General features: G+C 48.1%; 1 protein-coding gene across 7 annotated transcripts in view; it reads right to left on the bottom strand.

Annotated features, from left to right (window-relative positions):
- Positions 1-20,928, bottom strand: part of NCDN (neurochondrin) — a 42,273-nt gene that overhangs the window by 6,184 nt on the left and 15,161 nt on the right. For all 7 annotated transcript variants that reach the window (XM_063954447.1, XM_063954452.1, XM_063954451.1 and 4 more), the window contains 2 exons: positions 7,491-7,732; positions 425-649 (listed from right to left, as the gene is read on the bottom strand). In XM_063954447.1, coding sequence (XP_063810517.1) covers positions 425-649; positions 7,491-7,732 — 467 coding nt within the window. The remainder of the gene's footprint in view (positions 1-424; positions 650-7,490; positions 7,733-20,928) is intronic.

Raw genomic sequence — 20,928 nt, 5'->3', positions numbered from 1 at the left:
GCCAGGCAGTATCAGTATGTTCCAGCAAGATATGAAATAAATATACATACATGTGGTCAGAGTCCTGTGTAGTGTGCATATGTTATGCAGACATGCTCTGACCTTGTTGACGGACTTAATTTCCAGGCATTACTAGCTGAAAAATGCCAGGAAAAGCAGCCAATCACCTTTGGCGTCTGTATACAAATAAACCTATATTAAAAATTCACAACAAATTGAAAGAAGCATCTCAGAAAATGATGTACACTTATTTTGAGCAGAAAATAAAATCAATGGTTATGTAATATTGTCAAAATGAGTACTTAATTCAACATGGCATTGCTTTACAACCCCCTAAAAATCCAATCATTTAAAAAAGTAACAAATGAAATGGTATGCAAAAGGCACTGGATAGCCAAGTAAGTACTTTATACCCTAAACATACCCAACAAGAGTTGGTTCAGTCACTACCAGGTTGAGGAAGACCCCATAGCAACTCTGCAGACTCAATTCTGCTGCATATTTTGTGTCATTGGGCAAAACTTCAGTTGAGAAGATCTCCCATTGCTGCTGATAGTATTCAGTGAGGAGGGCAGGAACTCCTTCAGAGATCAGTATTCTGCGTGGAGCTTCTTCAGCGCTCAGATGGCACAGAGCAGGAAGCAAGAACCTAGAGGGAAAGCAGAGTGTGGATGTCAGTATGGCAAATAACAAATCAAGTCACTGCTTAACATCCATGCGCTTTGTAGTAAGACTACCTAGAATTGTAAAAAGGTCAAGTAACACAAATATATGTGTTTTTTTTTTTTTAAACTACATATTTTAAGTAAATAAATAAAGCACTGAACAGCTAATGAAAACAAGTTATAGTAAACTCCTCAGTAGAAGAATTTTGCTGGCTTAGGGGGTCTTGTTCAATAAGAAGTTCTGCTTATTTGTCAGGATGGCAAAAGTCTTCAAAGAAAAAAAATAAGAATTTACTTACCGATAATTCTATTTCTCGTAGTCCGTAGTGGATGCTGGGGACTCCGTCAGGACCATGGGGAATAGCAGCTCCGCAGGAGACAGGGCACAAAAATAAAGCTTTAGGATTAGGTGGTGTGTACTGGCTCCTCCCCCTATGATCCTCCTCCAAGCCTCAGTTAGGATACTGTGCCCGGACGAGCGTACACAATAAGGAAGGATATTGAATCCCGGGTAAGACTCATACCAGCCACACCAATCACACCGTATAACTTGTGATCTGAACCCAGTTAACAGTATGACAAACGTAGGAGCCTCTGAACAGACAGCTCACAACAATAACAACCCGAATTTGTTTGTAACAATAACTATGTACAAGTATTGCAGACAATCCGCACTTGGGATGGGCGCCCAGCATCCACTACGGACTACGAGAAATAGAATTATCGGTAAGTAAATTCTTATTTTCTCTAACGTCCTAAGTGGATGCTGGGGACTCCGTCAGGACCATGGGGATTATACCAAAGCTCCCAAACGGGCGGGAGAGTGCGGATGACTCTGCAGCACCGAATGAGAGAACTCAAGGTCCTCCTCAGCCAGGGTATCAAATTTGTAGAATTTTGCAAACGTGTTTGCCCCTGACCAAGTAGCAGCTCGGCAGAGTTGTAATGCCGAGACCCCCCGGGCAGCCGCCCAGGATGAGCCCACTTTCCTTGTGGAATGGGCCTTGACAGATTTAGGTTGTGGCAAGCCTGCCACAGAATGTGCAAGTTGAATTGTGCTACAAATCCAACGAGCAATCGTCTGCTTAGAAGCAGGAGCACCCATCTTGTTGGGTGCATACAATATAAACAGTGAGTCAGACTTTCTGACTCCCGCCGTTCTTGAAATATATATTTTCAATGCCCGGACCACGTCCAACAACTTGGAATCCTCCAAATCGTTAGTAGCCGCAGGCACCACAATAGGCTGGTTCAGGTGAAACGCTGACACCACCTTAGGCAGAAAATGAGGACGCGTCCGCAGTTCTGCCCTGTCCGTATGGAAAATCAGATATGGGCTCTTATATGATAAAGCCGCCAATTCTGATACTCTCCTGGCTGAAGCCAGGGCCAGTAGCATGGTTACTTTCCATGTAAGATACTTCAACTCCACCGATTTGAGCGGCTCAAACCAATGGGATTTGAGAAAATCCAAGACTACATTAAGATCCCACGGTGCCACTGGGGGCACAACCGGGGGCTGTATATGTAGTACTCCTTTTACAAAAGTCTGGACTTCAGGAACTGAAGCCAATTCTTTCTGGAAGAAAATCGACAGGGCCGAAATTTGAACCTTAATGGACCCCAATTTGAGGCCCATAGACAATCCTGTTTGCAGGAAATGTAGGAATCGACCCAGTTGAAATTCCTCCGTGGGGGCCTTCCTGGCCTCACACCACGCAACATATTTTCTCCAAATGCGGTGATAATGTTGTGCAGTCACCTCCTTCCTGGCTTTTACCAGTGTAGGAATGACCTCTTCCGGAATGCCTTTTTCCCTTAGAATTCGGCGTTCAACCGCCATGCCGTCAAACGCAGCCGCGGTAAGTCTTGGAATAGACACGGTCCCTGCTGAAGCAGGTCCCGTCTTAGAGGTAGAGGCCACGGATCCTCCGTGAGCATCTCTTGAAGTTCCGGGTACCAAGTTCTTCTTGGCCAATCCGGAGCCACTAGTATCGTTCTTACTCCCTTTTGCCGTATAATTCTCAGTACTTTTGGTATGAGAGGCAGAGGAGGGAACACATACACTGACTGGAACACCCACGGTGTTACCAGAGCGTCCACAGCTATTGCCTGAGGGTCTCTTGACCTGGCGCAATACCTGTCCAGTTTTTTGTTGAGGCGGGACGCCATCATATCCACCATTGGTTTTTCCCAACGGTTCACAATCATGTGGAAGACTTCTGGATGAAGTCCCCACTCTCCCGGGTGTAGATCGTGTCTGCTGAGGAAGTCTGCTTCCCAGTTGTCCACTCCCGGAATGAATACTGCTGACAGTGCTATCACATGATCTTCCGCCCAGCGAAGAATCCTTGCAGCTTCTGCCATTGCTGTCCTGCTTCTTGTGCCGCCCTGTCTGTTTACGTGGGCGACTGCCGTGATGTTGTCCGACTGGATCAACACCGGCTGACCCTGAAGCAGGGGTTTTGCCAGACTTAGAGCATTGTAAATCGCTCTTAGCTCCAGTATATTTATGTGAAGAGACATCTCCAGGCTTGACCATACTCCCTGGAAGTTTCTTCCCTGTGTGACCGCTCCCCAGCCTCTCAGACTGGCATCCGTGGTCACCAGGACCCAGTCCTGTATGCCGAATCTGCGGCCCTCTAACAGATGAGCACTCTGCAACCACCACAGAAGAGACACCCTTGTCCGTGGCGATAAGGTTATCCGCTGATGCATCTGCAGATGTGATCCGGACCATTTGTCCAGCAGATCCCACTGAAAAGTTCGTGCATGGAATCTGCCGAATGGAATCGCTTCGTAAGAAGCCACCATCTTTCCCAGGACTCTTGTGCATTGATGCACAGACACTTTCCCTGGTTTTAGGAGGTTCCTGACAAGTTCAGATAACTCCCTGGCTTTCTCCTCCGGAAGAAACACCTTTTTCTGAACCGTGTCCAGAATCATTCCCAGGAACAGCAGACGTGTCGTCGGGGTCAACTGAGATTTTGGAAAATTCAGAATCCACCCGTGTCGTTGCAGCACTAGTCGGGTTAGTGCTACTCCGTCCTCCAGCTGTTCTCTGGACCTTGCCCTTATCAGGAGATCGTCCAAGTAAGGGATAATTAATACGCCTCTTCTTCGCAGAAGAATCATCATTTCGGCCATTACCTTGGTAAAGACCCGAGGTGCCGTGGACAATCCAAACGGCAGCGTCTGAAACTGATAATGACAGTTTTGCACCACGAACCTGAGGTACCCTTGATGTGAAGGGCAAATTGGGACATGCAGGTAAGCATCCTTTATGTCCAGGGACACCATAAAGTCCCCTTCTTCCAGATTCGCTATCACTGCTCTGAGTGACTCCATCTTGAACTTGAATTTTTGTATGTACAGGTTCAAAGATTTCAGATTTAGAATAGGTCTTACCGAGCCGTCCGGCTTCGGTACCACAAATAGCGTGGAGTAATACCCCTTTCCCTGTTGTAGGAGGGGTACCTTGACTATCACCTGCTGAGAAAACAGCTTGTGAATGGCTTCCAATACCGTCGCCCTGTCTGAGGGAGACGTTGGCAAAGCAGACTTTAGGAACCTGCGAGGGGGAGACTTCTCGAATTCCAACCTGTAACCCTGAGATACTACCTGCAGGATCCAGGGGTCCACCTGTGAGCAAGCCCACTGCGCGCTGAAATTCCTGAGTCGACCCCCCACCGCTCCTGAGTCCGCTTGTAAGGCCCCAGCGTCATGCTGAGGGCTTTGCAGAACCCTGAGAGGGCTTCTGTTCCTGGGCAGGGGCTGCTTGCTGCCCTCTCTTACCCCTTCCTCTGCCCCGAGGCAGATATGACTGTCCTTTTGTCCGCTTGTTCTTATAGGACCGAAAGGACTGCGGCTGAAAAGACGGTGTCTTTTTCTGTTGGGAGGGGGTCTGAGGTAAAAAGGTGGATTTTCCGGCAGTTGCCGTGGCCACCAGATCCGATAGACCGACGCCAAATAATTCCTCCCCTTTATACGGCAATACTTCCATATGTCGTTTGGAATCTGCATCACCTGACCACTGTCGCGTCCATAAACTCCTTCTGGCAGATATGGACATCGCATTTACTCTCGATGCCAGAGTGCAAATATCTCTCTGAGCATCTCGCATATAAAGGAAAGCATCCTTTAATTGCTCTATAGTCAATAAAATACTGTCCCTATCCAGGGTATCAATATTTTCAGTCAGGGAATCCAACCAGACGACCCCAGCACTGCACATCCAGGCTGAGGCGATGGCTGGTCGCAGTATAACACCAGTATGTGTGTATATACTTTTTAGGGTAGTTTCCAGTCTCCTATCAGCTGGATCCCTGAGGGCGGCCGTATCAGGAGACGGTAACGCCACTTGTTTTGATAAGCGTGTGAGCGCCTTATCCACCCTAGGGGGTGTTTCCCAGCGCGCCCTAACCTCTGGCGGGAAAGGGTATAATGCTAATAACTTTTTTGAAATTAGCACTTTTCTATCTGGGTTAACCCACGCTTCATCACATACATCATTTAATTCCTCTGATTCAGGAAAAACTACAGGTAGTTTTTTCACCCCCCACATAATACCCCTTTTTGTGGTACTTGCAGTATCAGAGATATGCAAAGCCTCCTTCATTGCCGTGATCATATATCGTGTGGCCCTACTTGAAAATACGTTTGTTTCATCACCGTCGACACTAGATTCAGTGTCTGTGTCTGGGTCTGTGTCGACCGACTGAGGTAAAGGGCGCTTTACAGCCCCTGACGGTGTCTGAGACGCCTGGGCAGGTACTAACTGGTTTGCCGGCCGTCTCATGTCGTCAACTGATTTTTGTAATGTGCTGACATTATCACGTAATTCCATAAACAAAGCCATCCATTCCGGTGTCGACTCCCTGGGGGGTGACATCACCATTATCGGCAATTGCTCTGCCTCCACACCAACATCGTCCTCATACATGTCGACACACACGTACCGACACACAGCAGACACACAGGGAATGCTCTTATCGAAGACAGGACCCCACTAGCCCTTTGGGGAGACAGAGGGAGAGTTTGCCAGCACACACCCAAGCGCTATAATATATATGGGAACAACCTTATATAAGTGTTGTTCCTTACAGCAGCTTAAATATATCAAAATATCGCCAAAAAATGCCCCCCCTCTCTGTTTTACCCTGTTTCTGTAGTGCAGTGCAGGGGAGAGTCCTGGGAGCCTTCCTCACAGCGGAGCTGAGCAGGAAAATGGCGCTGTGTGCTGAGGAGAATAAGCCCCGCCCCCTATTTCGGCGGGCTTTTCTCCCGGAGTTTTAGATATCTGGCATGGGTTAAATACATACATATAGCCTCAATGGCTATATGTGATGTATTCTTTTGCCATAAAGGTATTAAATATTGCTGCCCAGGGCGCCCCCAGCAGCGCCCTGCACCCTCCGTGACCGCTTGGTGTGAAGTGTGTGACAACAATGGCGCACAGCTGCAGTGCTGTGCGCTACCTTCATGAAGACTGAAGAGCCTTCTGCCGCCTGTTTCCGGACCTTCAATCTTCAGCATCTGTAAGGGGGGTCGGCGGCGCGGCTCCGGGACGAACCCCAGGGTGAGACCTGTGTTCCGACTCCCTCTGGAGCTAATGGTGTCCAGTAGCCTAAGAATCCAATCCATCCTGCACGCAAGTGAGTTGAAATTCTCTCCCCTAAGTCCCTCGATGCAGTGAGCCTGTTGCCAGCAGGACTCACTGAAAATAAAAAACCTAAAAACTTTTTCTAAGCAGCTCTTTAGGAGAGCCACCTAGATTGCACCCTGCTCGGACGGGCACAAAAACCTAACTGAGGCTTGGAGGAGGGTCATAGGGGGAGGAGCCAGTACACACCACCTAATCCTAAAGCTTTATTTTTGTGCCCTGTCTCCTGCGGAGCCGCTATTCCCCATGGTCCTGACGGAGTCCCCAGCATCCACTTAGGACGTTAGAGAAAAATCTTATTTTCCCTTGGCAAACACCAACACTAAGCGAACACAGTTCAACTATCTAGATCTTGCAGTTTGTCCTGCATTGATCAACCTGCCCACAGGCACCACAAGTCTTGTAACCTCTAAACCAGTGGTTCCCAAACTTTTTTTGAATCACGGCGCCCCAGAGTATCAGAATTTTTTTCATGGCACCCCTAGGCAAAAGTTTCCTATTGGAAAATTAAAAAATATATTAAAGTAAATTGTGTTTATATGTCATACTTAGGTCTAATTGTGTGGTGAGGGACAAGATTCGCTTCTGTTTGTACACATATTGTACCACTGGCAGACACCAGCACTGGTTTTGCCTATTACATTGACCATAAATAACTTGAATTGGCTCTCCATCACCAATCCGAGGTACCCCTGCAAGTGTCCCGAGGAGCCCCAGGATGTCACGGCACACAGTTTCAGAACCACTGCTCTAAACTCATTCCCCGCTGTAGACAGCTGTCAAACTCATGTCCTCCTTAATTCAGCAAAAGGCACAAAACAGCTTTATCTGTCCAAGTGTCTGTAGTCAAATTATAAATGGACCCGATCTTTAGGGCTGGGAAGTAGAATTGGAATGTGTGTAACCAGCATAATGAGACCATCCACTGCAGATTGCCTATCAGTACAATTGCTGCTACATGACCTCTAATGGAAAATGGCAGAACAAAAGTATATAAATTAACATCTGCATGAATATAACGCTATAAAAGATTACTTAAATGAGTATTCAAATTATATTATCAATAATTTCAAGGGGAAAGAGATGGTACATGTATCCACTATAGAAATGCATAAAATGATGTACAGATTATAAGCAGCTGGCAGGCAGCACCTTCTCCATACCTTATTGCATCTGCAGGCCATACTGAACCCCAATTGCTGCTCAGTACTGCCACCTCGGATACTTCCTTGGGTTGGTTTCTACAGGAAACTCCACGCTGATACCAAGTCTGCATGTAATGTGTCAGGAAAGGCAGCAGCCGGATGACCTCCTGCCTGAGACAGGATGTCTCTTCTGCTAGCCATGCTCCAAGCAATCTGACTGAGGCAAGGACAAAGGGATCTTCCAGCCTCTCCCATCCCACCTGAAACATGAGAAAGTCATGACAAAGGAGTCAAAATTTGTACTTTTAAGGAGTGAGAGAAGTCTGTATACTTTGAAGTCAGGTAGACCAGAAATCAAGCAATACAGCCACTATCTAGCAGGTACATAAATAGTTTCCTTGTAAGTTCATTTGCGTCAACATGTTCTCAGAAATTCACACAGTGTATTATCAGCACATACAATGCATAGCTTGCAAAATTATAATTCAGTTTCCAGTGTCAATAATACTGGGCAGGTTGACGACTGTACACAGGACCTGATTCTGGTGCATCAGAAGCTGCTTTTCCGTTCAGCTGCGGCAGTGGGCTCACTCCTTAAGCTAATGCGAAAATCTATTTGTGTATACTAAAATTCAAGCTAATGACAGATAATTGTGTGGTAAGTGATACAGGTTGAGTCTGACATATTCAAAATGGCAAAACTCAATTGCAGTGCCGACTGATAGTGACCCCTTTGATTTCTTATGGTTCAATGTAACCAGACTTTGTTTCATGCGCAAAATTATTACAAATATTGTATAAAATTACTTCCAGGCTATGTGTATAAGGTGTATATGAACAAATACATTCTGTGTTTAGACTTGGGTCCCATTCCCAAGATATCTTATGGTCTTCAAATATTCCAAAATACAGGAAAATCCAAAAAAATAAAATACTTCTGGTCCCAAGCATTTTGGGTAAGGGAGACTCAACCTGCACATACTGTTCTCTTTCAAGTAAACTGCACCAAAATTTAATTCTATGTAACACTTGTTATCATTGCCTATAGCCATAATTACCAAAATGTCTGAGTGTACAATTATACAAAGAAACAAAATATTTTAGAGTATTTGACTCATATTTCCAGTGTGCAATGATGTTTTATTAGTTTAATATTCAAATGTTACAAATAGGATTTTAATACCTACCGGTAAATCCTTTTCTCTTAGTCCGTAGAGGATGCTGGAGACTCCAAAAAGGACCATGGGGTATAGACGGGATCCGCAGGAGACATGGGCACTTTAAGACTTTAAATGGGTGTGAACTGGCTCCTCCCTCTATGCCCCTTCTCCAGACCTCAGTTATAGGAACTGTGCCCAGGGAGACGGACATTTCGAGGAAAAGGATTTTTGTTAACTAAGGGTGAGACACATACCAGCTCACACCACACACACCGTACAACATGGCTTTTAAGTAAATACCAGTTAACAGAATGAACTAAAATCAGCAACAGGCTGACCACAACCGAAACACAACCTTTGTGTAACATAAGCAATAACTAAAGCAAGCACTGCAGACAAAGTCCGCACTGGGACGGGCGCCCAGCATCCTCTACGGACTAAGAGAAAAGGATTTACCGGTAGGTATTAAAATCCTATTTTCTCATATGTTCTAGAGGATGCTGGGGACTCCAAAAGGACCATGGGGACTATACCAAAGCTCCAGAACGGGCAGGAGAGTGCGGATGACTCTGCTGCACTGATTGAGCAAACATGAGGTCCTCATCAGCCAGGGTATCAAACTTGTAGAATTTTGCAAAAGTGTTTGAACCAGACCAAGTAGCTGCTCGGCAAAGCTGTAACGCAGAGACCCCTCGGGCAGCCGCTCAAGAGGAGCCCACCTTTCTGGTAGAATAGGCCTTCACGACTTCGGTAACGGCAATCCAGCCGTAGAATGCGCATGCTGTATCGTATTACAGATCCAGCGTGCAATAGTCTGCTTAGAAGCAGGAGCCCCAATTTTGCTGGACGCATAGAGGACAAACAGAGCCTCCGTTTTCCTAATTCGAGCCATTCTGGAGACATACATTTTCAAAGCTCTGACTACATCGAGAGACTTCGAGTCAGCCAAGGCTTCAGTAGCCACAGGCACAATAGGTTGGTTCATGTGAAACGAAGAAACCACCTTTGGTAGGAATTGTTGACGAGTTTGCAATTCCGCTCTATCCACATGGATGAACAAATAGGGACTCCTCCTGTGAGACAAGGCCGCAAATTCCGACCCCCGCCTTGCGGACGCCAAGGCCAAAAGCATGACCACTTTCCAAGTGAGGAATTATAACTCAACCTTCTGTAAAGGTTCAAACCAATGTGACGTAAGGAACTGCAGCACCACATTAAGGTCCCATGGTGCCACCGGGGGCACAAATGGAGGTTGGATGTGCAGCATGCCCTTCACGAAAGTCTGAACCCCCGGAAGGGAGGCCAATTCTTTTTGAAAGAAGATCGATAAGGCCGAAATCTGGACTTTAATGGAGCCTAACTTTAGGCCCGCATCCACACCTGCCTGCAAAAAATGGAGAAAACGACCCAGCTGAAATTCTTCCATAGGAGCCTTCCTGGCTTCACACCAAGACAAGTATTTTCTCCAAATACGGTGATAATGCTTCGCAGTTACCTCCTTTCTTGCTTTAAGCAGTGTAGGGAAGACTTCACCGGGAATACCCTTCCGGGCTAAGATTTGGCGTTCAACCGCCAAGCTGTCAAACGCAACCGACGTAAGTCTTGAAACACGCACGGTCCTTGCTGTAACAGATCCTCCCTTAGAGGAAGAGGAGGCCAGGGATCTGCTATGAGCCGTTCCTGAAGATCCAGATACTAGGCCCTCCGTGGCCAATCTGGAACGACGAGTATCGCCTGAACCCTTGTTCTTCTTATGAGGCTTATCACCTTTGGGATGAGTGGAAGTGGAGGGAACACATAAACCGACTGAAAACACCCAGGGCGTCCACCGCACTGGCTTGAGGGTCGCCCGACCTGGAACAGTATCTCTGAAGTTTTTTGTTGAGGCGAGACGCCATCATGTCTATTTGAGGAATTCCCAAAGACCTCTTGATGAAGACCCCACTCTCCTGGATGGAGATCGTGTCTGCTGAGGAAGTCTGCTTCCCAGTTGTCCATGCATGGAATGAAGACCGCCGCCAGAGCGCTTGTATGTTTTTCCGTCCAGCGGAGAACTCTTGTGGCCTCCACCATCGCCGCTCTGCTCCTTGTTCCGCCTTGGCAGTTTATGTACGCCACTGCTGTTATGTTGTCCAACTGAATCAGGACGGGCAGGCCCCGAAGGAGATGCTCCGCTTGCAGAAGGCCGTTGTAGATGGCTCTTAATTCCAGAATGTTTATGTGCAGACAAGCTTCCTGGCTTGACCATTTCCCTTGGAAATTTTCCCGTGCGACCGCTCCCCAACCTCGGAGACTTGCATCCGTGGTCACCAGGCATCCAATCCTGGATCCCGAACCTGCGCCCCTCCAGGAGGTGAGAACTTTGGAGCCACAGCAGAGAGACTCTGGTCCTGGAAGATAAGCTTATCTTCCGGTGCATGTGGAGGTGAGACCCGGACCACTTTTCCAACAGGTCCCACTGAAACACCCTGGCATGAAACCTGCCAAACGGAATGGCCTCGTAGGCCGCCACCATCTTCCCCAGCACCCGAGTGCATTGATGAATCGACACTCTTGCTGGTTTCAGAATCTCTTTTACCATGCTCTGGATCTCCAGAGCTTTTTCTACTGGGAGAAAAACTCTCTTCCGTTCCGTGTCCAAAATCATGCCCAAGAATGACAGGCGCGTTGTCGGAACCAACTGTGACTTTTGCAAATTTAGGAGCCAAACATGTTGCTGCAGGATCGTCAGGGAGAGCGCGACGCTTCTTAGCAACTGCTCTTTTGATCTCGCCTTTATCAGGAGATCGTCCAAGTACGGGATAATTGTGACACCCTGCTTGCGCAGGAGCAACATAATTTTTGCCATTACCTTGGTGAAAATCCTCGGAGCCGTGGAAAGCCCAAACGGCAACGTCTGAAACTGGTAATGACAATCCTGAACCGCAAACCTCAGGTAAGCCTGATGTGGAGGAAAAATGGGGACATGTAAGTAGGCATCCTTTATGTCAACCGACACCATAAAATCCCCCCCTTCCAGACTGGAGATCACTGCTCGGAGAGATTCCATTTTGAATTTGAATCTTTTCAGATACAAATTGAGGGATTTTAAAGTGAGAATTGGTCTGACCGTGCCATCCGGCTTCGGAACCACAAACAGGCTTGAATAGAAGCCTTCTCCCCGTTGTGACGGAGGTACCGTGACAATGACCTGCTGTTGACACAGCTTTTGTATTGCAGCGCCTATTACCTCCCTTTCTGGAAGAGAAGCTGGCAAGGCTGATTTGAAAAATCGTCGAGGGGGCACGTCTTGAAACTCCAGCTTGTACCCATGGGTCACTATATCCAGTACCCACGGATCGAGGACCAAGCGGGCCCAGACCTGACTGAAGAGTTGAATACGTGCCCCCAAAGGTGCGGACTCCCGCAGGGGAGCCCCAGCGTCATGCGGTGGATTTGGCAGAGGCCGGGGAGGACTTCGGCTCCTGGGAGCCTGCCACGGCCGGCGACCTCTTTCCCCTTCCCCTACCTCTAGTAGCAAGGAAGGAGGATCCACGTCCTTTTTTGAATTTATTAGACACAAAGGACTGCATCTGATAATGGGGCGTTTTCTTTTGTTGTGCTGGGACATACGGTAGAAACGATGACTTACCCGCGGTAACTGTAGACACCAGGTCCGCGAGGCCCTCACCAAACAAAATGCCACCTTTATACGGCAGAGACTCCACAGCCTTCTTAGAGTCAGCATCGCCATTCCATTGATGAGTCCATAACGCTCTCCTAGCCGAGATTGCCATGGCATTGGCCCTTGATCCCAAGAGGCCAATATCTCTCGCAGCCTCCCTTAGATAGACTGCAGCGTCTCTGATATGACCCAGTGTCAAAAGAATGCTATCCCTATCCAGGGTGTCTAATTCAGATGACAAGTTATCTGCCCATTTTTCAATTGCACTACTTACCCATGCCGATGCTACGGCAGGTCTGAGCAGCGTGCCCGTAGTGACATAAATAGATTTCAATGTAGTTTCCTGCTTGCGATCCGCAGGATCCCTCAGGGCTGCCGTGTCGGGAGACGGAAGGGCCACCTTCTTGGACAGCCGCGCTAGAGCTTTGTCGACAGCGGGGGTTGACTCCCACTTTTTCCTGTCCACAGAGGGAAATGGATATGCCATAGCAATTCTCTTAGGAATCAATAACTTTTTGTCAGGACCTTCCCAAGCCTTTTCAAAAAGGGCATTCAGCTCATGAGAGGGCGTAAAAGTTACCTCAGGTTTCTTCCCTTTAAACATACAGACCCTCGTCTCAGGAACGGCCGGGTCCTCCGTGATATGCAACACCTCTTTAATAGCCACAATCATGTACTGAATGCTTTTAGCCAGTTTCGGATTCAACCTGGCATCCCATTCGTCGACACTGGAATCCAAATCAGTGTCGGTATCCGTATCTTCTATTTGGGTAAACGACCGTTTCAGTGACCCAGAGAGGGCCTGAGTTTGGGACAAAGCATCTTCCATGGATTGTCTCCACGTTTGGTTCTGGGCCTCAGATTTATCCAATCTCTTATTTAATAAAGCCACATTTGCATTCAAGACACTCAACATATTCACCCAATCAGCAATCGGCGGTGCCGACAGAGTCACTCCCTCAGTCTGTACTGTCCCCACTCCAGCCTCCTCCTGGGAAGAGCATTCAGCCTCAGACATGTCGACACACACGATCACACTGGGCTATAGGGGACAGACCCACACTAAGGCCTGTTAGAGGAACACAGAGTTTGCCAGCTCACACCCAGTGCCTATACCGGACTGAAACTTATATATATATATATATCACTTGTTTACAGTGTCCTGAAGAAGGGAGTTCGACTCCTGAAACGTTGACGACCCACATTAAACCACGTTGATTACTTTGTGAAAGTCACCGAGTGCCGCCTTTAATTGGTGCTAGATAGATATATATATATATATATATATATATATATACACACACACACACACACACACACACACACACACACACACACACACACACACACACACACACACCAGCAAATAGAATACCACAGCACTCGCCACCCCAGAAGCGGGGTGCAGTATCCGCACTCGCCACTAATAGGGTGGGGTGCTTGTAGCCCATGGCCACCTACTCAAAAATATAGAAACAAAAAGTTCAGCACTCACCAAAATGAGCTCACTTATCCTCACAACATCAATGAATAAATGATGGGGGTTTAGTTAGTGAATTGGCCAATGCACGGAAGCATGCATACCGCTCGCCAAGGTACCCCACCTTCATGCAGGTCCTACACTATCACAAAATCATAAAAATTAAAACCTGGCAACTAGATCACATAATATAACTGCAAATATGCCCACTTGGTGTAAGGTGTATCTGCCATGAACCACATGGCTTTTAAAAGGTACACTAGTCACCTGACACTGGCTGATAAATTACTAAAGGGCAGCCGACAAAGGTTTAAGATAATTGGGGTGCATAAACAAAGTTTGTTTCCACAGTTAATGAGTTAACCAAGGATTAACCCTGAAATATACCAGCAAATAGAAAACCACAGCACTCGCCACCCCAGAAGCGGGGTGCAGTATCGGCACTCACCACTAATAGGGTGGGGTGCATGTAGCCCATGGCCACCTACTCAAAAATATAGAAACAAAAAGTTCAGCACTCACCAAAATGAGCTCACTTATCCTCAGGGTTAATCCTTGGTTAACTCATTAACTGTGGCCACAAACTTTGTTCATGCACCCCAATTATCTTAAACCTGTGTCAGATCCGCCAGCGCTTTTAATATAAATATATATCAACACCATTTAGCTGTGCCCCCCCCCCCCCCCCGTTTTGCACCCTGTTACTTGACAGTAGTGAGGAGGCCAGGACCAGCGTCTCTGCAGCTTCTGTGGAGAGAAAATGGCGCTGATTAGAGCTGTGAGGGCTAAGCCCCGCCCCCGTAATGGCATGCTTAAGTCCCGCTTTTTTCCATACTGGCGGGGGGGGGTCTGTATACAGTGCCTACGCACTGTATACCTTCTTTGCCAGGCTGAAAATAAGAATTTACTCACCGGTAATTCTATTTCTCGTAGTCCGTAGTGGATGCTGGGAACTCCGTAAGGACCATGGGGAATAGCGGGCTCCGAAGGAGGCTGGGCACTCTAGAAAGATCTTAGACTACCTGGTGTGCACTGGCTCCTCCCACCACGACCCTCCTCCAAGCCTCAGCCAGGTACCGTGCCCGGACGAGCGTACACAATAAGGAAGGATTTTGAATCCCGGGTAAGACTCATACCAGCCACACCAATCACACCGTACAACTCGTGATATGAAACACAGTTAACAGTATGAAACAATAGAGCCTCTCAACAGATGGCTCAACAATAACCCGATTTAGTTAACAACAACTATGTACAAGTAATGCAGATAAACCGCACTTGGGATGGGCGCCCAGCATCCACTACGGACTACGAGAAATAGAATTACCGGTGAGTAAATTCTTATTTTCTCTAACGTCCTAGTGGATGCTGGGAACTCCGTAAGGACCATGGGGATTATACCAAAGCTCCCAAACGGGCGGGAGAGTGCGGATGACTCTGCAGCACCGAATGAGAGAACTCCAGGTCCTCCTCAGCCAGGGTATCCAATTTGTAGAATTTTGCAAACGTGTTTGCCCCTGACCAAGTAGCTGCTCGGCAAAGTTGTAAAGCCGAGACCCCTCGGGCAGCCGCCCAAGATGAGCCCACCTTCCTTGTGGAATGGGCATTGACAGATTTTGGCTGTGGCAGGCCTGCCACAGTATGTGCAAGCTGAATTGTACTACAAATCCAACGAGCAATAGTCTGCTTAGGAGCAGGAGCACCCAGCTTGTTGGGTGCATATAGGATAAACAGCGAGTCAGATTTTCTGACTCCAGCCGTCCTGGAAACATATATTTTCAGGGCCCTGACAACGTCTAGCAACTTGGAGTCCTCCAAATCCTTAGTAGCCGCAGGCACCAAATAGGCTGGTTCAGGTGAAACGCTGACACCACCTTAGGGAGAAACTGGGGACGAGTCCTCAATTCTGCCCTATCCATATGGAAAATCAAATAAGGGCTTTTACAAGACAAAGCCGCCAATTCTGATACTCGCCTGGCAGAAGCCAAGGCCAATAACATAACCACCTTCCATGTGAGATATTTCAGATCCACGGTTTTTAGTGGTTCAAACCAATGTGATTTTAAGAAAACTCAACACCACGTTGAGATCCCAAGGTGCCACAGGAGGCACAAACGGGGGCTGACTATGCAGCACTCCTTTTATAAATGTCTGAACTTCAGGTACTGAAGCGAGTTCTTTTTTGAAAGAAAATCGACAGAGCCGAGATCTGTACCTTAATGGAACCCAATTTAAGGCCCATAGTCACTCCTGCTTGCAGGAAATGCAGAAATCGACCTAGTTGAAATTCCTCTGTTGGGGCCCTTTCGGCCTCATACCATGCAACATATTTTCGCCATATGCGGTGATAATGAGTTGCTGTAACCTCTTTCCTGGCTTTAGTAAGCGTAGGAATTACTTCCTCCGGAATGCCCTTTTCCTTCAGGATCCGGCGTTCAACCGCCATGCCGTCAAACGCAGCCGCGGTAAGTCTTGGAACAGACAGGGCCCCTGCTGCCGCAGGTCCTGACTGAGTGGCAGAGGCCATGGGTCCTCTGATATAAATTCTTGAAGTTCTGGGTACCAAGCTCTTCTTGGCCATCCACGAGTATCGTTCTTACTCCTCGCCTTCTTATTATTCTCAGTACCTTTGGTATGAGAGGCAGAGGGGAGAACACCTAAACCGACTGGTACACCCACGGTGTTACCAGAGCGTCCATAGCTATCGCCTGAGGGTCCCTTGACCTGGAGCAATATCTTTTATAGCTTTTTGTTAAGGCGGACGCCATCATGTCCACCTGTGGCCTTTCCCAATGGTGTACAATCCTATTGGAAGACTTCTGGAGGAAGTCCCCATTCTCCCGGGTGGAGGTCGTGTCTGTTGAGAAGATCTGCTTCCCAGTTGTCCACTCCGGGAATGAACACTGCTGACAGTGCTAACACATGATTTTCCGCCTATCGGAGAATCCTTGTGGCTTCTGCCATCGCCATCCTGCTTTTTGTGCCGCCCTGTTGATTACATGGGCGACTGCCGTGATGTTGTCTGATTGGATCAGTACCGGCTGGTTTTGAAGCAGAGGCCTTGCTGGCCTCAGGGCATTTTAAATGGCCCTCAGATCCAGAATATTTATGTGTAGGGAAATAACCTGACTTGACCAAAGTCCCTGGAAGTTTCTTCCCTATGTGACTGCCCCCCAGCCTCAAAGGCTGGAATCCATGGTCACTAGGACCTAGTCCTGTATGCCGAACCTGCGGCCCTCTTGAAGATGGGCACTCTGCAGCCACCACAGTAGAGATACCCTGGTCCTTGAAGACAGGGTTATCAGCCTATGCATCGGAAGATGCGATCCGGACCACTTGTCCAACAGGTCCCTCTGAAAAGTTCTTGTATGGAACCTGCCTAATGGGATTGCTTCGTAAGAAGCTACCATTTTTCCCAGGACTCGCGTGCAATGATGCACCGCTACCTATTTTGGTTTCAGGAGGTCTCTGACTAGAGATGACAACTCCTTGGCTTTCTCCTCCGGGAGAAACACTATTTCTGGTTTATGTCCAGAACCATCCCCAGGAACAGTAGACGTGTCATAGGAACCAGCTGTGACTTTGGACTGTTTAGAATCCACCTATGCTGTTGTAGCACTTTCCAAAATAGTGCTACCCCGACTACCAACTGCTCCTTGGACCTCGCCCTTATAACGAGATTGTCCAAATACGGGATAATTACAACTCCCTTTTTTTTGAAGGAGTATCATCATTTCGGCCATTACCTTGATAAAACACCCTCGGTGCCATGTACAGTCCAAACGGCAGTGTCTGGACTTGGTAATGGTAATCCTGTACCACAAATCTGAGGTACTCCTGGCGAGGATGGTAAATGGGGACATGCAGGTAAGCATCCTTGATGTCCCGGGATACCATGTAATCCCCCTCGTCCAGGCTTGCAATAACCGCCCTGAGCGATTCCATCTTGAACTTGAATTTTTTTATGTTCAAGGATTTTAATATAAAATGGGTCACACCGAACCATGCGGTTTTGGTACCCCAACCCGTGTGGAATAGTAACCCCGTCCTTGTTGAAGTAGGGGCACCTTGAGTATTACCTGCTGGGAATACCGCTTATTAATTGCCTCTAGCACAGCCTCCCTGCCTGAGGGAGTTGTCAGCAAGGCATATTTTAGGAAACGGCTGGGGGGAGACATCTCTAATTCCAGCTTGTACCCCTGAAATACTACTTGGAAGAAACAGGGATCCACCTGTGAGCGAGCCCACTAATTGCTGAAATTTTTGAGGCGGCCCCCCACCGTACCTGGCTACACCTGTGGAGCACCCGCGTCATGGTGTGTACTCACAGGAGGCGGGGGAAGAATCTTGATTCTGGGAACAGGCTGACTGGTGCAGCTTTTTCCCTCTACCCTTGTCTCTGTACAGAAAGGAAGCGCCATTTGACCCGCTTGCTTTTCTGAAGCCGAAAGGACTGTACCTTTTTCTGTGAGGAAACCTGAGGTAAAATTATTTCTTCCCAGCAGTTGCTGTGGATACGAGGTCCCAGAGACCATCCCCAAATAATTCCTCACCCTTATAAGGCTCTCTATGCGCTTTTTAAGTCAGCATCACCTGTCCAGTGACAGGTCTCTAATACCCTCCTGACAGAATGGACATTACATTTATTTTGGATGCCAGCCGGCAAAATATCCCTCTGTGCATCCCCCATATATAAGACAACGTCTTTAATATGTTTTTATGTTTGCCAACTATTATCCCTGTTTGACAGGGTCACCAACCACGCTGCAGCAGCACTATCTGCAGGTCTCAGTCTAGTACCTGAGTGTGTAAATACAGACTTCAGGATAGCCTCCTGTTTTTTATCAACAGGTACCTATTAAAGTGGCCGTATCCTAAGACGGCAGTGCCACCTTTTTTGACAAACGTGTGAGCGCCTTATCCACCCTAGGGGATATCTCCCAGCGTAACTTATCCTCCTGGCGGGAAAGGGTACGCCATCAGTAACTTTTTATAAATTACCAGTTTCTTAACGGGGGAACCCACGGTTTTCACACACTTCATTTATTCATCTGATGGGGGAACAAAACACTGCCTGTTTTTTCTCCCCAAACCTAAAACCCATTTATAGAGGTTAAAGTCAGAAATGTATAACACATTTTTTATTGCCGGGATCAAGTCACGGATTGGATTGTGTATATGTCTCCACCTTGTCGACACTGGAGTCAGACTCCGTGTCGACATCTGTGTCTGCCATCTGAGAGAGCGGGCGTTTTTGAGCCCCTGATGGCCTTTGAGACGCCTGGGCAGGCGCGGGCTGCGAAGCCGGCTGTCCCACAGCTGTTACGTCATCCACCCTTTTATGTAAGGAGTTGACACTGTCGGTTAATACCTTTTACCTCTCTATCCACTCTGGTGTCGGCCCCACAGGGGGCGACATCACATATATCGGCCTCTGTTCCGTCACCATATAAGCCTCCTCATTCAACATGTCGACACAGCCGTACCGACACACCGCAGACACACAGGGAATGCTCTAAACGAGGACAGGACCCACAAAAGCCCTTTGGGGGGACAGAGTGAGAGTATGCCAGCACACACCAGAGCGCTATATACTGCAGGGACTAACTGAGTTATGTCCCCTATAGCTTTATATCTATATATATATAATGTATACTGCGCCTAAATTTAGTGCCCCCTCTCTCTTTTTTTAACCCTTGTAGACTGCAGGGGAGAGCCAGGGAGCTTCCCTCCAACGGAGCTGTGAGGGAAAATGGCGCCAGTGTGCTGAGGAGATAGGCTCCGCCCCTTTTTCGCGGCCTATTCTCCCGTTTTTTATGGACTTCTGGCAGGGGTATTTACCTCATATATAGCCCCTGGGGCTATATATTGAGGTATTTTTGCCAGCCAAGGTGTTTTTATTGCTGCCTCAGAGCGCCCCCCCCCAGCGCTCTGCACCCTCAGTGACCGGAGTGTGAAGTGTGTATGAGGAGCAATGGCGCACAGCTGCAGTGCTGTGCGCTACCTTGGTGAAGACTGAGTCTTCATGCCGCCGATTTTCCGGACCATCTTCTTGCTTCTGGCTCTGTAAGGGGGACGGCGGCGCGGCTCCGGGACCGAACATCAAGGCTGGGCCTGCGGTCGATCCCTCTGGAGCTAATGGTGTCCAGTAGCCTAAGAAGCCCAATCCGGCTGCAAGCAGGCGAGTTCGCTTCTTCTCCCCTTAGTCCCTCGCTGCAGTGAGCCTGTTGCCAGCAGGTCTCACTGAAAAGAACAAATTCTAAGACTATAACTTTCTAAGAGCTCAGGAGAGCCCCTAGTGTGCATCCAACCTCGGCCGGGCACGAAATCTAACTGAGGCTTGGAGGAGGGTCGTGGTGGGAGGAGCCAGTGCACACCAGGTAGTCTAAGATCTTTCTAGAGTGCCCAGCCTCCTTCGGAGCCCGCTATTCCCCATGGTCCTTACGGAGTTCCCAGCATCCACTAGGACGTTAGAGAAATTGAGGTTTACTGCTGCCCAGGGCACCCCCCCTGCACCCTGCACCAATGTAGTGCCGTTAGTGTGTGGGAGCAGTGGCGCGCAGCGCGACCGCTGCGCGGTACCCCTGAGATCTAAAGTCTGTCGTCTTATATGAAGTCTTCTTTGCTTCTGCTACTCACCCGGCTTCTTTCTTCTGGCTCTGTGAGGGGGACGACGGCGCGGCTCCTGGAACGAGCAGCTAGGCTATACCAAGTGATCAGACCCTCTGGAGCTAATGGTGTCCAGTAGCCTAAGAAGCAGAGCCTTTAAACTCACAGAAGTAGGTCTGCTTCTCTCCCCTCAGTCCCATGAAGCAGGGAGCCTGTTGCCAGCAGTGCTCCCTGAAAATAAAAAACCTAACAATAAAGTCTTTTTCAGAGAAACTCAGTAGAGCTCCCCTGTTATGTGTCCAGTCTCTCTGGACACAGAATCTAACGGAGGTCTGGAGAAGGGGCATAGAGGGAGGAGCCAGTTCACACCCATTTAAAGTCTTAAAGTGCCCATGTCTCCTGCGGATCCAGTCTATACCCCATGGTCCTTTTTGAGTCCCCAGCATCCTCTAGGACGTATGAGAAAAGACCATGGGATATATTCAATTAAGGTCGAAACTGCCGTCTTGTCGAAAAGACTGCAGTTTTCGACTTTTTCAGGTT

Source organism: Pseudophryne corroboree, chromosome 2 (assembly GCF_028390025.1).
Source record: "Pseudophryne corroboree isolate aPseCor3 chromosome 2, aPseCor3.hap2, whole genome shotgun sequence".
Lineage (NCBI taxonomy): Eukaryota > Metazoa > Chordata > Amphibia > Anura > Myobatrachidae > Pseudophryne > Pseudophryne corroboree.
This window is presented reverse-complemented; position numbering and strand designations above follow the sequence as displayed.